We start from the raw sequence: 13020 nt of genomic DNA, 5'->3' as shown, positions 1-13020 counted from the left end.
ATAGAGTAGACACAGAGAAACCATCAAATCGCTTTAATATTTTAAAATCAGTTCTGTTGAAGAGTCATGCGGACTCGAAACGTTAACTGTGCTCCCTTCCACAGATGCTGCCAGACCTGCTGAGTTTTTCCAGGTGTTTTTGTTTAATATTTTAAAACCTTGATTAAATCACTCAGTATCTTGTATGCTCAAGGACAAAAAAGACAAGTTTATGAAACCTGCTGTGATGATTTGCAACTCTAATATCTGACATCATGCTCAGGAATTCAGATTTTTAAAAAATTTGGTTTTACAACTTGTCAGGGATTTGACTTTGTGACCTCTGGGTTACTAATCCAGGTCATAACCATTCAGCTACTGTTCTCCAAAATATTGAGTTTGTCCCCTATCATGACAGAAGTTATTAAATTTTGCCTACAATATAACAGCGATGACACTTAAAAAGTAACTTGCAAGCTGTGTTACACTCTGACATTCCGAGGAAATGAAAAGATGACATTTAATTGCAGGCTTTGTCTTTAATTGCAAAGTAATTCTCATCAGTAATATGTTGGGCACAAACCACTGTGTTTTTGTGCAAAGAAATGGGGAACAATAAGGTACATTTATATAGCGTATTTTAATGTGGATAACCGTGCGAGATGGAGGTTCATTAAAAATAAAATGGACACTCCCAAAGGAGGAAATATTAGGAAGTGTGACTAAAGTTTGGTGGGAGATGGGTTTTACGGTATCTATTAAAAGAGGAGAGCAGAGTGAGAGCAAATGAGTTTAGGGAAAGGATTTCAGAGTGAGGTTGAGGTGGTTAAAAGCATGGCAGTCAACAGCAAAAAGAGGGGAAATGCACAAGAACCCAGAGTCAAAGGGAAGAGCATTCAAAGTGGGAGTATCATAGGGCTGGAGGAGCTCTGTAGAGATAGGGTGGGGTGAGGCCATGAAGGGAATTTTATATAAGGATGAGAGTTCGAAATTTGAGGCGTTGGAGAATCTGGGAAGTAATGTAAGTCAGCGAGGACAAGGGTGAGCGCGGCTTGAAGCAAGTTAAGATATTAACAGCAAGAAAGTGTCGATGCACTGTTCACATCTGACACTGGATCCAAGTGCCAATATCCCACCTACAGGTAGACTGAGAGCTCACCCATGACCTGAGAAAATGGCAACAGCTGCTGCTTTTCCTTACCTGTAGTAGTGTTGCTGTGTTTATATTACAGTTGTGCCTCCAGAACCTTGAATGCGGTGTTACAGATCGACCACTCATTCAAAAAGTAGTCTTTGAGGAGTCATAAGATGTGTACTTTTAAACTGGAAGGATTTTTGCCAATGGCATTCGTCCTTAACAGAACAGTCACCCTCACTGAAAGTAAATTAAGCACCGGGGCTTGGTAGAGATGGTAGACTTGGCAGAAGAGGTATTTGCTCTAGAGGGAAGATGGAAATAGGCTCTTTGTAATCGTTTCTATTTTATTTATGACTTTTATTTCTGTAATTTTCTACTCTGCCTTCTCTAGCAGCACTGATTCTTTCTGAACTCCTGCTCAGCAGTGTGATTGTTCACTTGTAGGATGAGGTAGTGGGTCAAGCTATTTGGCCATGGAGGGTGTCGCAGCTGAGCCTGACTTTGTCCTCTCCTATTGTCCCCATAGCTCTGTGCTCCGGCAGAGTTGAGCACTTATTTAGTAGTGCCTTTCAGTCCTTGGCATGTTTCAAAATGTTTCGATCAAACAAACTGTATCTGAAATGTTGCCACAAGGAGGTGAATAACCAGTTAATGTTTCAGTGAACAAAAACAGAAAATGCTGGAAAAACTCAGCAGGTCTGGCAGCATCTGTGGAGAGAGAAACAGAGTTAATGTTTCGAGTCCGTATGACCCTTCTTCAGATGCTGCTAGACTTGCTGAATTTTTCCAGCATTTTCTGTTTTTGTTTCAGATTTCCAGCATCTGCAGTATTTTGCTTTTATCTTAATATTTCAGCGAAGTTGGTTGAGGGATAAATATTGACCAGAACACTGAACAGGTAGAAAGGAACTTCAAGGTTTTGTCTGTCCTGATGTCTCTTTGATTGGTTCAGTGTCATTGTTTGTCTGAATACAGTCCTTGGGATATTACATTTTCAAAAAGGGCCATGGATACCTTTACATTCACTTGAACAGGTAGAAAGGAACTTTAAGGTTCCATCTGTCCTAATGCCTTTTTTGTTTGGCTCAGTGTTAATTTTTGTTTGAATACACTCCTTGGGAGATTTTAACCAAGATAAGGGCACTATTTAATGTAAACTATTGCTGGTGAATGCAGGGGATTAATATAAAAGCAAAATTCTACAAATGACTGTGAAATGACCACTTAAGCCCTAAGTTCCTATTCTGGGTTGGAATCTCCGTAACCTTAAAAAGAAAACTCAAAATCCGGTTTTCTCTTCTTTCATTTGAAAAGCAATGTGTGTTTACACAAGAACCCGTTTTTGCATTTACTGTTGTTCAGTCAGTGATATCTGTTTTTTTTTTAAATTGTCCCCGGTCCTGGCTCTTCTGGTGGCAGGTTTAAACTGAGCAAAAAGTTTGCTCCCCTCCCTAGATTCCTGGCTGCACCAAAGTAAATCAAGGTGATATTCAGTTGAACCATGTCCTTTGTTTCCAGCGATGTGAACTCTGTCCCCACAAAGATGGTGCCCTCAAGAGGACGGATAATGGAGGTAAGAGGCAAACTGTGACAGTTGCATCTTTTAATGACAATTCTAGCCTGAAAATGTAGAATTCATAGAATATACTTGATGGTAAAAGTAATATCAGAAGTGCAGAGAGATGCAATGTAAATATATTTTCATGAACCTTTTGAATTTGTGATTAATCAAGTCAATCTCATACTGGTCAGAATTATCATGTTGCTTTGATTTCTCTCTCTCACCCTCTCATTCTCACTCGCTGTCATCTCTCCAGCTCTGGCGTTGCCCCTTGGCGGCTCAGCCCCTGGTGCTCGCCCCCTGGTCTGCACACCAGCCCCCTCACCCCTGCCTCTACCCCAGCCCCAGCCCCATGCCTCCCCTGCCTCTGCCCCCTCGCCCCTGCTCTCCCGCATCCGCCGCCCCTGCGCCTGCCCCTCTGTCCCCCTTGCCTCCCTCACCCTTGCCCCCCTCGCACCGACCCCCCCCCACCCCCCCCCAACACACACACACCCACACCCACACCCACACACACACACACCCCCCCAACACACACACACACACACCCACACCCACACCCACACACACACACACCCCCCCAACACACACACACCCACACCCACACCCACACACACCCCCCCCCAACACACACACACCCACACCCACACCCACACACACACACACCCCCCCAACACACACACACACACACCCACACCCACACCCACACACACACACACCCCCCCAACACACACACACCCACACCCACACCCACACACACCCCCCCCCAACACACACACACCCACACCTACACACACACACACCCCCCCCCCACACTCACTCTCTCGCTTGCTCGCTGCTCCCACTCTTCTTCCACCCCAAGTTAAGAGAATAGCTAAGCTCGATCACACTGTAACTTGTATCAATTGCCCAATCTCGCACACAGTATTATTTGGGGCTATTATGGCCCTTTCCCTATGCAACACCTGTTGCTCCTTTTTGTCCCTGGCCTCAGGGTGTGGGGTTGATTGAGTTGAGCTTCAGTACTAGCCCCTGTCTCTTTCTTACTCTCTTTGGGAATGTTATTAGGAAGGTCTATCTCGGGTTCCCTTTAAAATGAAATGATTAGCCCTACAGCTACGTTTTTCTTTCCCATTACCTCTAAGGAAGTGGCTGGCCTCACTTGGCAGTTAGAGGTGCGATTGGAATTGGGAGAGCTGACTGTATGAGGGTTGGGGAGGCAAACACAACTCCTGTCGCAGTCTAGTGGCCTCACCAGCATTCACTACCAAAATTCCTGGGCCACTTTCCCCAGGTACAGGAAGGTCTGTGAATCCAAGCATGACTCTGTGCCAAGGGTGGGGGTGTGGGGTAAGTGGAGAGAGTGGGGAATGAGAGGATGAGCATAATCATAAATGTACAACTGTGCAAAGCCTTGTAATATTGGTTGCAGTGCATCTGCGTTATTAATACACCCCACTTTGCTTCCTACCCTTCCATTACTTGACAATCACATCTGACTGTACAGGTAAGGTAGTATAGTGGTTATGTTACTGAACTAGTAATCTGGAGACCTGAGTTCAAATCCCACCATGGCAGTTAATTAAGTAAATTTGGAATAAAAAGCTAGAATCAATAATAGTGACCTTTAAGCTACCAGATTTTTGCTAAAAACCCATCTAGTTCACTCAGTATTTTACGGATGGAAACTTGCCATCCTTACCTGGTTTGGCCCATGTCAAGAGAATGAGACTAACTGAATTTCGCTTGAAGAGAGCCAGTGAGGACTTGATGGGTCAAATAGCCTCCTTCTCTGCTGTGTCCATTCTATGTTTGACTCCAGATCCACAGCAATGTGGTTGATTTGTTGGTCCTTTAAAATGGCCACTCAGTTGTAATAGGGATAGACAATAAATGCTGGCCTTTCCAGTGATATCCAAACCCTTTGAACAAAGAGAAAGACAAGACTTGTATTCCTTCAGGAATGGAAGATTGATTAAAGGATGGGGCAGATATTTCTCTGATGGGAGAGGCAGACCAATGGGGCATAATCTGAAATTTAAAGCTAGGCTGTTCAGGGGTGATGTCAGGAAGCACTTCTTCACACAAAGGGTCATGGAAATCTGAAACACTCTCCACCAAAGGCTGTTGAGGATGATCAATTGAAAATTTAAAAACGGTGATAGATTTTTGTTAGTTCCGTATCCTTTAATACTCTTGCCTAAGGCAGATGAACGGAGTCAAGGTATGACCAGCTATGATATTATTGAAAAGGTTTAAAGGGCTGAATGGCCTACTCCTGTTCTCATGCTGGGTTCAAAACAAAACTAGTTTCACCTCCAATGTGGCCAGTAGACGATGTTGGAGCTGTTGAAACTGAAGCAGATTGATGCAGATGTTGGACAGCTGCCTCAAATGGCTGTTATTGATCAATTATAGGGCTAATCCAATGAGAAAGAAGGGGACGCAGATTTAAAGAGTGGAGAAGATGTCATGGGTGGCCCAGTCAGTGGTACTTTGGCTTTTGAATCAGAAAGTCATGACCTCGAACCCTACTTTAGACACTTTAAGGACATGCCAAATGTAATGCCGTTCCCTGTGAGGAGTTTGGTGGCCTAAGGCATTTAATTGGGCTGAGGGGTGGCAGGTCAGGACCCTGCTGCCTTCCCGCCACTGACCTGAATACATCTGAGGCAGGAAGGCTCATTGGCGGCTTTCCTGCCTTGCCATTAATGCCCATACAAGGGCCTCGTCCTGCTGCTGCTGGTGTTCACCCGCTGGCTGGCGAGGGACCTGCCAGGCAGGAAGCCGAAATGCAAACCCAACGACTTTGGTTTGCGGGCTTCAAGGTTGGGTGGGGTGAGTTGGGGGCGCCCTTGTTCAGGTGATCCTGGATCTCGGTGGGGTGCATTACCGGCAGCAGCTGCCATCTCCAGTGCGTTGCTGGCAGCTGTGCGCTGCTCGGCAGTGCCAACGGGGAGGGTGAGATTTCCGCCTGTTCCGTTCTTGAATATGGTGAAGGTCCACCACTGCCCAGTTAAGCGCCTGGCCGGGCTTAATTCGGCAAAAAGGAAGCATCGTGAAGCTCTCGCCAGCTCTCCAGCCAATGGGTGAGACTCCTGTCACCTATGTTAAATTCTGCCCGTAATCTTGGCTGACACCCCTGGTGCCAGCACTGAGGGCATACTGCACTGTCAGAGATGCTCTTTTTCGGGTGAGATGTTTAAACAGGACCATGACTGCCTCTCAGTTGGACATAAACGATCTCGCGGCACAATTTTGAAGAAGAGCTGGCCAAGGTTTAACCTGTTTTTGTGATGTTGTTTGAGGGCTATCTGGTTATTTGATTATCTGGCATAGCTGTTTTGTGGGAGCTTGCGAAAATTTACTGCTGCATTTCCCACATTGCAACAATGACTACATGTCAAAAAAAATACTACTTAATTGTAAAGCACTTTGGGAAGTCCTGAGGCTTTGACAGGTGCTATCCAAATGTAAGTTTGTTCTTTTCTTTAAAGTAAAATAAATACAATACATGTCTTCATGCTGCTTTTTCTGTCTCCTGTCTGCAGGTTGGGCCCACGTAGTCTGTGCTCTCTACGTACCAGAGGTGCAGTTTGCCAATGTTATCAGTATGGAGCCCATTGTGCTGCAGTATGTTCCCCATGAACGCTTCAACAAGGTAATGGCTCCATGCTCTCGTGTTACACAAGCTGAGGGATATGGCGGCGTTGTGTAGTGTCATGCAGGGATGATGCAATTTCCATAACCCATAAATGATTTCCATTTGCTGTAAATAAGACTGTTGAACCATTGATTAGAAACAGTGAAGTTTAAAAATTTACCTCCCCTTCAACTCTTTGGTCTGTTTCAGTTTCCCTGCCTCTTACCAGACTAATTCCTCTAGATTCTAGTCAGATTTTCTCTCCTCCTCGCTTGAATATGCTCATTCTTGGAATGTGGTTCATTTAGCATAAGTCACAACTTTGCTTTTTTGTTTATGTGGCCGCTGTTTGTGTGCGAAAGCCTCGATAGTGATTGGAGGCAGGCCACTGGGCCCATTGTGCTCATCTAAATAGCTATCCAGTTAATCCCCCCTCTTTCTGCATTGCCCTGCAAATTTTTCCCCTTGAAGTATTTATCCAATCCCTTCTTGAATGTTATCATTGAATCTACTCTCTTTCAGACAGTGCATTCCAGATCAAAATAACTTGTTGCATAAAAGAGCATCTCCTCATCTTGACTCTGGTTCCTTTACCAAATACCTTAAATGTGTGCCCTCTGGTTACCAAACCTCCTGGCAGTGGAATTTATTGTGTGCAACCAAACCTGACCCTGCCCTTCCTGATGCATTTTTTAAAAAATTCATTCACAGGATGCAGGTGTCACTGGCTAGGCCAGCATTTCCAGCACAGGCCATTGGCCATCAATAACTCTGACCAAAACTCCCTTCCCTGATCAAGAGGCCTTGGACTAACAGTAGTTCCTTTATTATGACTCCTCACTGAGAAGTTCTTACAAGAGAAACAGCTATTGCACTAGAACCATCTATTGGCTCAGCTCCTTACTACACCTGTTGGTGGCCTTGCTTTCAGCCACCAAGGCCCTAAGCTCTGCAATTCCCTCCCTAAGCCTCTCGTCCTTTAAGATGCTCCTTAAATCCTACTTCTTTGGTTTTCCTTCTGGGCACATGTCCTAACACCTTATATGGCTTGGTGTCAAATTTTGTAAACGCCCTGCGAAAGATCCTGGGACGTTTTACTTACGTTGAAGGCGCTATATAAATGCAAGTTGTTAGCTGAACCACAAAGACATTGGACATGCTAGTGTCTGATTGGCTGCATAGGAAACTCACCCCATCCCCATACCTAAGACACTGATACTTATAAACTGGGTCAAAATCCCGGAACTCCCTCCCTAACAGCACTGTAGGTGTACCTACACCACATGGACTGCAGCGGTTCAAGAAGTCGGCTCACCACCGCCTTCCCAAGGGCAATTAGGGATGGGCAATAAATGCTGGTTTGGTCATCCTGTGAAAGAATTTTTAAAAACTGGTTACTGGTATGACAGTTTTGTAGTCAGACAGTGAGGCACGGAGGAGAGTACACTCGGACACCTATTTTAAAGATTCAAGTTGTTGGGTGCATGACCTCCAAAGCTACTTGTTAATGACTAATAGTATGACTGGAAATGAGTTGTGTACCTTTGGAACATCTTTCACGGATTACTTCAGTTTTATTTTTGTGCGAGAATGAATTTTGATAAGTTGAAATCGAGGGCAGCAATTCGATTGTAAGGGAATGAAATGCTCTCAATCCTTCCCAGGTCAAGTGTCGAGTCAGATTTGAAGTTAAGCTCCCCAGTAATGCACCTCAGAACAGTACCAGTGAAACTAAAAGAAAGCCTTGCATTTCTGTAACGTCTTTCTCAACCTCAGAGCATCTCCCAGGCACTTTACAGTCAATGAAATGCTTTCTGACGTGTGGTAGGAAAATGTGGCAGCAAGTGGGAGTCTGTTTCATCCACGTGACCTTCTGATGTTGATAACCTAGTGGTTGAATTGAGGACAGTGTGATGTAACTATTCTATCGAGGTTCTGATGGAATGTTCTGTATGAGAAGCTGTTGAGCCCGTAACATGACGAAAACTACCTTTTCGGTGCCAATGGTGTGACTGGAAATGAAAGTTGTGGTGTGTTGATGGAAAGGGCGTTGAGAATTGAGGTGTTGATTAACAGCTGTCGCTCCATTTCTCCTCTTCTGGTTTTAGACCTGCTACCTCTGTGAAGAACAAGGCCGGGAGAGCAAAGCAGCCACAGGAGCCTGCATGACCTGTAACCGGCATGGATGTCGGCAAGCCTTCCATGTCACTTGGTGAGAATGTTTTTTGAAAAATCACTAGAACCTTTCTCGCCCCAAGAAACCCAGCTTTCACCCCTCTGACGTAAAAGCGATGACTCAAGACGCGGTTGAACTCCACAAGAAGCACAGAAAAGGATGTAGAGAGATTATTGCTACTTGTGGGAGAATTAAAAACTAAATACCAGGTATTTATTAATACTAGGTGCCGTAAATACCAGGTAGTTATTAATAAATCCAATAGGAGTTTAAGGGGAAATTTTTTTACTCAGGGTAGTTAGGAACTCGCTACCAAGGGAAGTGGTTAAGGCAAATTGTTTAGGTGGTTTGAAATAGAAATAAGGTGAGCACACGAGAGTAAGATGGATTATAAAGATATGCTGAACTGCGCTGGATGGAAAGAGAGACACATCTGAATTACAAGCACCTGTACAGGCTAGTTTGGCCAATTGGCCTGTTTCTGTGCTGTACATTTGTTGATTATCCTTGAAATTCCAGGATTCATGGGGAAGACATTGACCTTTTCTCTCCGTGAACTGGCTTCCCCATATTAACTACCTCCAGCTTGTCTGAGGTGGGGGGTGCAGTTCAAATAGTGTGATGGACCTGTCCTCTCCAATCTGACTGACTGACTGACTGAAACTGGTGATGAGGGCACACACCCCCAATCCGATGGGATCCCCTTTAAATATTCAGATTGGACTTCTTCGGATCTCTGCCTGAAGGCAGGTCCGACGCACAGTGCCATGACCTCCACCAAGGGTAGGGTAAGGAGGAAAGTTCTGAATCCAGTCGGAATGGGGATCGAACCCCTTGCTGTTGGCACCAATCTGAACCTCATCGTGGTTGAGCCAACTGAGCCAACCAGCCCCTGTGACGACATACACTTTTACATGCAAGTTGTAGCCTGGTAGCCTGGAGCTATGGATAGTGATGATAGAGGCTCCAGTTACTTTCCATCACATGGCTGACCAGGAATCTCTCCCGCTCTTACCACCTGCATGTGTTGGAAAGCTTTGCAATTTGATTCCTGTTCGGCCGAGTTATGAACGCACCTTCCTTGACCATCTGGCCCTGGACTGTGAGTTGAACCAAGTTCCTGGCTCAGAGGCAGGGGTGCTACCCACTGACCTCTCTCATTGGGCCTCAATGACATAATCAGGTCCTGGCTTTGCTATTTTAATCAGTTTGAACCGTGGTTTGAAGAGTGGTGGGTACCTCAACAGGCCACACCTGCTGGCAGCTGGATGGAAGGCCAGAACCGTGTCAGGCAGGTTAAGTACTTTTTAAAAAACAACTTTTCATTGTGCGTCCCCATAAAGAAAGCTTAGGCCCCCCCTTGTCCTGGGATTGCTTCACCCAGAACTCCTGTTCTCACTGACCCTTGTTGACCCTTGGACCAGCAACTTCTTAATTTTAAATTTCTCATCCCTGTTTTCCAATTCATCCATGGCCTTTTCCACTGCACCCCCCACCGCCCTCAACTCCCTGCCACCCCTCCATCTCTGTAACTTCCTCCAGCTCTGCAACCCTCCGAGATCTCTGCACTCGTCCGATTCTGGCAATATGACCTAAGCAATCTCCATTATACAGCCCTGTCAATAAAGCCTAGAATCCCATGGACCAAATGGGGCCTATGAGGGAGAAAGGAACAGAAGGTTACAGCGATTATGGTGGGATGAAGAGGGCATGGAGGAGGCTCACACACAGATCATAAATACCAAAATAAACCTAGCTCCCTGCATTTCTCCAATTCTGGCCTCTTGTGCATCCCCACTTTTTAACTATTCCACCATTGACGGCCGTGCTTCAGCTGCCTATGTCCTAAGCTCCAGAAACCTTTGCCCAGACCTTTCTGCCCCTAGTTCTCTTTCCTCCTTCAAGACGCTCTTTAAAATGTACCCCTTTAACCTTTAGTCGTTTGTCCCAATATCTCCTTAATGTGGCTTGGGGTCAAGTTTTGTTAGTAATGTTCCTGTGAAGCATCTTGGGATATTTTACGACATTTAAAGGCGCTATAAAAATGCAAGTTGCTGTTGTTGTACTTGACCTCAGAACTGGTCCTTTGGGTCCTCCGCAACGGCCTCCCTCTTCCCCACCCCCCACCTCCCTCACCCGACTTCACTCTCCTGCCGCCCAGGCAGGCATTGAGTTCGAGCCTATTTCAGGTGGGAGTCTGGGCTTGGGAGTTAAAATCAAACTGGGGCTCGCTGTGCAAACTTGTGGCTCATCCACACTCCCTCGCACAGAGGGATCTCACTCCCCGCAATTAACATTACTGCTCTGGATTGAAATCCGGCACATGACAAGGTATAGCAACTTTAAGGATGAAATTAATCTGAGGTATCTTCAACTCTCTTTCTCTACGCCCACAGCTAAAAAAACCGTCTTTAATTCAACAGCAAACTAGTGACGCCAGTTGACTGCCCAGAGCAGGGAATTGAGAAGTGTCACACTGGCAGATTTGGGAATGCTGCTTCCCCAAGGTCGGTGCTGAGGTACATTATCGGAAGCTTCACTCCTCAGCTGGCCTGGGCATGCTTGAATGTGTTTCATCCTCCAGCACTGCAATTGCTTTTCTCACCCTCGACTCATCAAGGATCTTATACACGTGCGCGCACACACACACACACACAGGCACACACAACATGGAAGAATCATTGGACGTCATTCCACGAAAGTACATGAAGAGTGAGCTGAGTGCAGCATAACCGTGACATGACCTGTAATGAGTTATGGTTAATAATCAGTTGGTCTGCATCAGCGCCTGTTGAGCACCACACTTTGAATCTGACTGCCCACCGTTTGTCAGATGGGCTTTCCATTGGACCTTGATTCGGAACTGTGATAGGAATCTTCCGTCTTTAGCTGTCAGTATTCAAAGTGTTAGCATGTGCACGTTTCAGCAACGATAGTTCATAAATTTGTCAGCACCTACTTAATGACAATACCAGTTTCCACAACAACATGCACCTTTAAGATAGAACAACGTCCCAAGGCACTTGTATTTAGAGCGAAGCTTGCCAATTAACTGAGCAGTATTGCTAAATCGGCATAGCAATATCTGCCTGTCCGGATCTATTGATTAATCCGTCTACGGTTTTGTGTCTTTGTGTCCTAATATACAGTCCCCCTGGGCATTCTGATAGGTTCATGTGTTATCTCCATCCTCCAAGTTGGCTTGCATCGCTGCTCTCCTGAGTTGGGAATTCTCTCCACATCAGCCTTTGCCTTCCCACCAACTCATAAGATTCCATCCGTTTGCTAGAATTCCCTTCCCTTGTTTCTCCATCTTCTACCAGGTGCATCGAATGACCTGCCCTAATTCTCCTCTGTTCATACGAACATATGAAACGGAGCAGGAGAAGGCCATTCGGCCCATCGAGCCTGCTCCACCATTCAATAAGATCATGGCTGATCTGGTTGTGGCCCAACTCCACATATCCGCCTACCCCCCCCACCCCCCAACCGATAACCTTTGACTCCCTTGTAAGTCAGGAATCTATCTACCTCCACCTTAAAAAAATATTAATTGACCCAGCCTCCACCACTGTCTGGGGAAGAGAGTTCCGAAGATTCACAGCTCTCTGAGGGGCTGTCTGTCCAGCAGCAGTAATTCACCATCTTGTGACATCCTTGCGACATGAGGAAGGAAAGGGGTTATTGGACTTTGTCTGATTACACACCTGTGAAGTGTCTTCGGGTTGTTTTGCTGCAGTAAAGGTGCTATATAAATGCAAGTTGTTGTTGGACCGAGTGCTTTTTTTGTTCAAGGGTACTATGTGGTTTTAAACAAAAGAAAATAATTGACCTTGCAAAAAAATTTCTTCTTAGCAATTTTATCGGTCAGTAAGGCGAGGCCACTCTGTGATGTTCATTTTGAAGACCATTTCACAGCCAGCAGTGAGGGATCATGACCTCGCGCTTGTTAGAGCTGCTGTGAAGCCGGCTGGTCCTGGGATGTTCTGGGATTTGATGCTTGTGAAAACTAGGTGTGTAACTGCGGTGTGCTGTTTTCCTCAGTGCTCAGATGGCTGGCCTGCTGTGTGAAGAACAGGGCTCTGAAATTGACAACGTGAAGTACTGCGGTTACTGCAAATACCATTTCAACAAAGTGGTAAGTCAGTTTCATACTCCTACACTTGGAAGTTTTGTTTTCTCTTTCCAGCTTTCTCCCCTTCCCCTGCCCACAACCCTTCGCCCCTGGAGATTTGACTGATTTGCTGCTGTAGGTTCCACTAGCGTCTTCCATTCCCCTGACCAATTGGCCAATACTTTCAACTTGGCTACAAGTATTACCAAGAGGTTCGAGGACAGACCCCCATCCCAGCCAAGCCCGATCCTCACCTCGGCCAATGTCCATACTTCTGTCAAAGTTTACTGGATAGCAATCGGGAATGGGAACGCTATCCAGATTTTCCCTCCCTAATCCAGGGGTGTTGATGCCAATTGTAGTAGCCCTACTTGTAGGAGCCCTTGGCTGAGATATAGGATTTAGTCTGGGC

General features: G+C 45.7%; 1 protein-coding gene across 7 annotated transcripts in view; it reads left to right on the top strand.

Moving 5' to 3' along the window:
- The window catches only part of LOC144667862 (protein AF-10-like), a 155869-nt gene that overhangs the window by 13966 nt on the left and 128883 nt on the right, over positions 1-13020 (top strand). For all 7 annotated transcript variants that reach the window (XM_078529418.1, XM_078529413.1, XM_078529415.1 and 4 more), the window contains exons 3-6: positions 2636-2690; positions 6227-6336; positions 8427-8530; positions 12539-12632. In XM_078529418.1, coding sequence (XP_078385544.1) covers positions 2636-2690; positions 6227-6336; positions 8427-8530; positions 12539-12632 — 363 coding nt within the window. The remainder of the gene's footprint in view (positions 1-2635; positions 2691-6226; positions 6337-8426; positions 8531-12538; positions 12633-13020) is intronic.

This window comes from Cetorhinus maximus, chromosome 25 (genome assembly GCF_964194155.1).
Source record: "Cetorhinus maximus chromosome 25, sCetMax3.hap1.1, whole genome shotgun sequence".
Taxonomy (NCBI): domain Eukaryota; kingdom Metazoa; phylum Chordata; class Chondrichthyes; order Lamniformes; family Cetorhinidae; genus Cetorhinus; species Cetorhinus maximus.
The sequence above is the reverse complement of the archived record's forward strand: the minus strand, read 5'-3'. Positions and strand labels throughout refer to the sequence as shown.